This window comes from Crotalus tigris, unplaced genomic scaffold, assembly GCF_016545835.1.
Source record: "Crotalus tigris isolate CLP2741 ecotype Arizona unplaced genomic scaffold, ASM1654583v1 scf7180000018306.2785112, whole genome shotgun sequence".
Lineage (NCBI taxonomy): Eukaryota > Metazoa > Chordata > Lepidosauria > Squamata > Viperidae > Crotalus > Crotalus tigris.
In genome coordinates, this window is record NW_024096934.1 from 2,543,792 (window position 1) to 2,545,134 (window position 1,343).

The 1,343-nt window shown below is 41.2% G+C and overlaps 1 protein-coding gene across 1 annotated transcript; it reads right to left on the reverse strand.

The window, feature by feature from the left end:
• Positions 1-429: 429 nt before the first annotated feature.
• Positions 430-939, reverse strand: LOC120311037 (ribonuclease pancreatic-like). The gene has a single exon (XM_039350154.1). The coding sequence runs from the start codon at positions 937-939 to the stop codon at positions 430-432; it is 510 nt and encodes a 169-aa protein (XP_039206088.1).
• Between the last annotated feature and the right edge of the window lie 404 nt (positions 940-1,343).

Sequence of the window (1,343 nt, forward strand, 5' to 3'; positions counted from 1 at the left end):
ATGGAAAGAAAAAGCATAATGTACATTTTGAACGTTACTCAGCCACAGCAATACTCTGTATTGAGCAGAAAGCAGTTTATTATGCAAATGTGCAGAAGATTTATATCTCCACTACCAGTAAGATTCAGGTTTAGCATCAGATTAATTCTGAGAAGCTGAGGGGATAGGAAGAGAGGACAGCTATGTTGCTAACTATGGACCGTATAGAGAAAGAGGATGGAATGAGGTCATGCAAATTGGAAGTGCAAAGTCACTGGCTTCGAAACTACATGTCCAGATCTAACAATTTTTGTTAAAATATATTTTCCTTTCAAAAGTAGGCTTGATATAATTGAAATGAAGAGATAAAGCAAAGTTGAGCTGAATTCTTGGTCGAAGTTTCCATGGTCGTCTTTAGGAGATGGGAGGCGAGTTTTACTTCTTTGTTTCTCATATAATCCTAACGAAGTGAACAGGAACATAGTTGTCACAGGTAACACGAACATGTTTGGTCTGCGGGATTCCTCGATAGTTACAGCGATAAAGAGGAGAGCCACCAGTATGATTGCAATCAACCAAATTGAAAGAAAATCTGCTGGTAATGGGAGTTGGGCTTCTGATGTTTTGGCAGATTTGTTGGACTAAGTAGTCAGGTGCATTGATAAAAGTGTTATGGGGTTTGCAACGAGGATTGGTCATGTGCCGAAACCGCATCTGGTTTTCACAATATAAGTTGGGGTTGAGAGGTGGATATTGACTGTTGCTGTCAATGTGCTTATTCTTGAAGGCTGCCCAGGTTTGCCCTTGGCTTGGCAAGACAAGCAGAGTCCCCAGAAGAAAAGTCAGAGAGACCACCAGCAAGCAGGAGATCTTGGAGGCGAGCATGATGGGAGACTCCAGGAATCTGCAGAGATCAGAAGCAGAAAAGAGGTGAACATTCTGAGTGATTCTCTGGCACATCCAACGTTAAGAATTCTCAGGTATTGACAAGATATGCAGTTGAGCTGTGGGCCCTTGTGCTCTGAGCACTGAGTGGTCTCCTTATCTAGTACTAAATTAAATATCTGTGTGTGTACAGGTTGTCCTCGAGTTACAACACTTCATTTACTGACTGTTCAAAGTAACAACGGCACTGAAAAATGTGACTTATGACTGTTTTTCACAATTACGACCTTTGAGCATCCCCATGATTAAGTGATCAAAATTCAGATGTTTGGCGACTGGTTCATATTTATGACCATTACTGGGTCCCAAGGTCATGGGATCATCTTTTGTGACCTTCTCACAAGCAAAGTCAATGGGGAAGCCAGGTTCATTTATCAACCAGGTTACTAACGTAACAATTGCATTAATTCACTTAACAA

Coding starts and splice junctions, on each gene's coding strand:
- LOC120311037 (XM_039350154.1), bottom strand. CDS start 939: ATGTGCCAGAGAATCACTCAGAATGTTCACCTCTTTTCTGCTTCTGAT.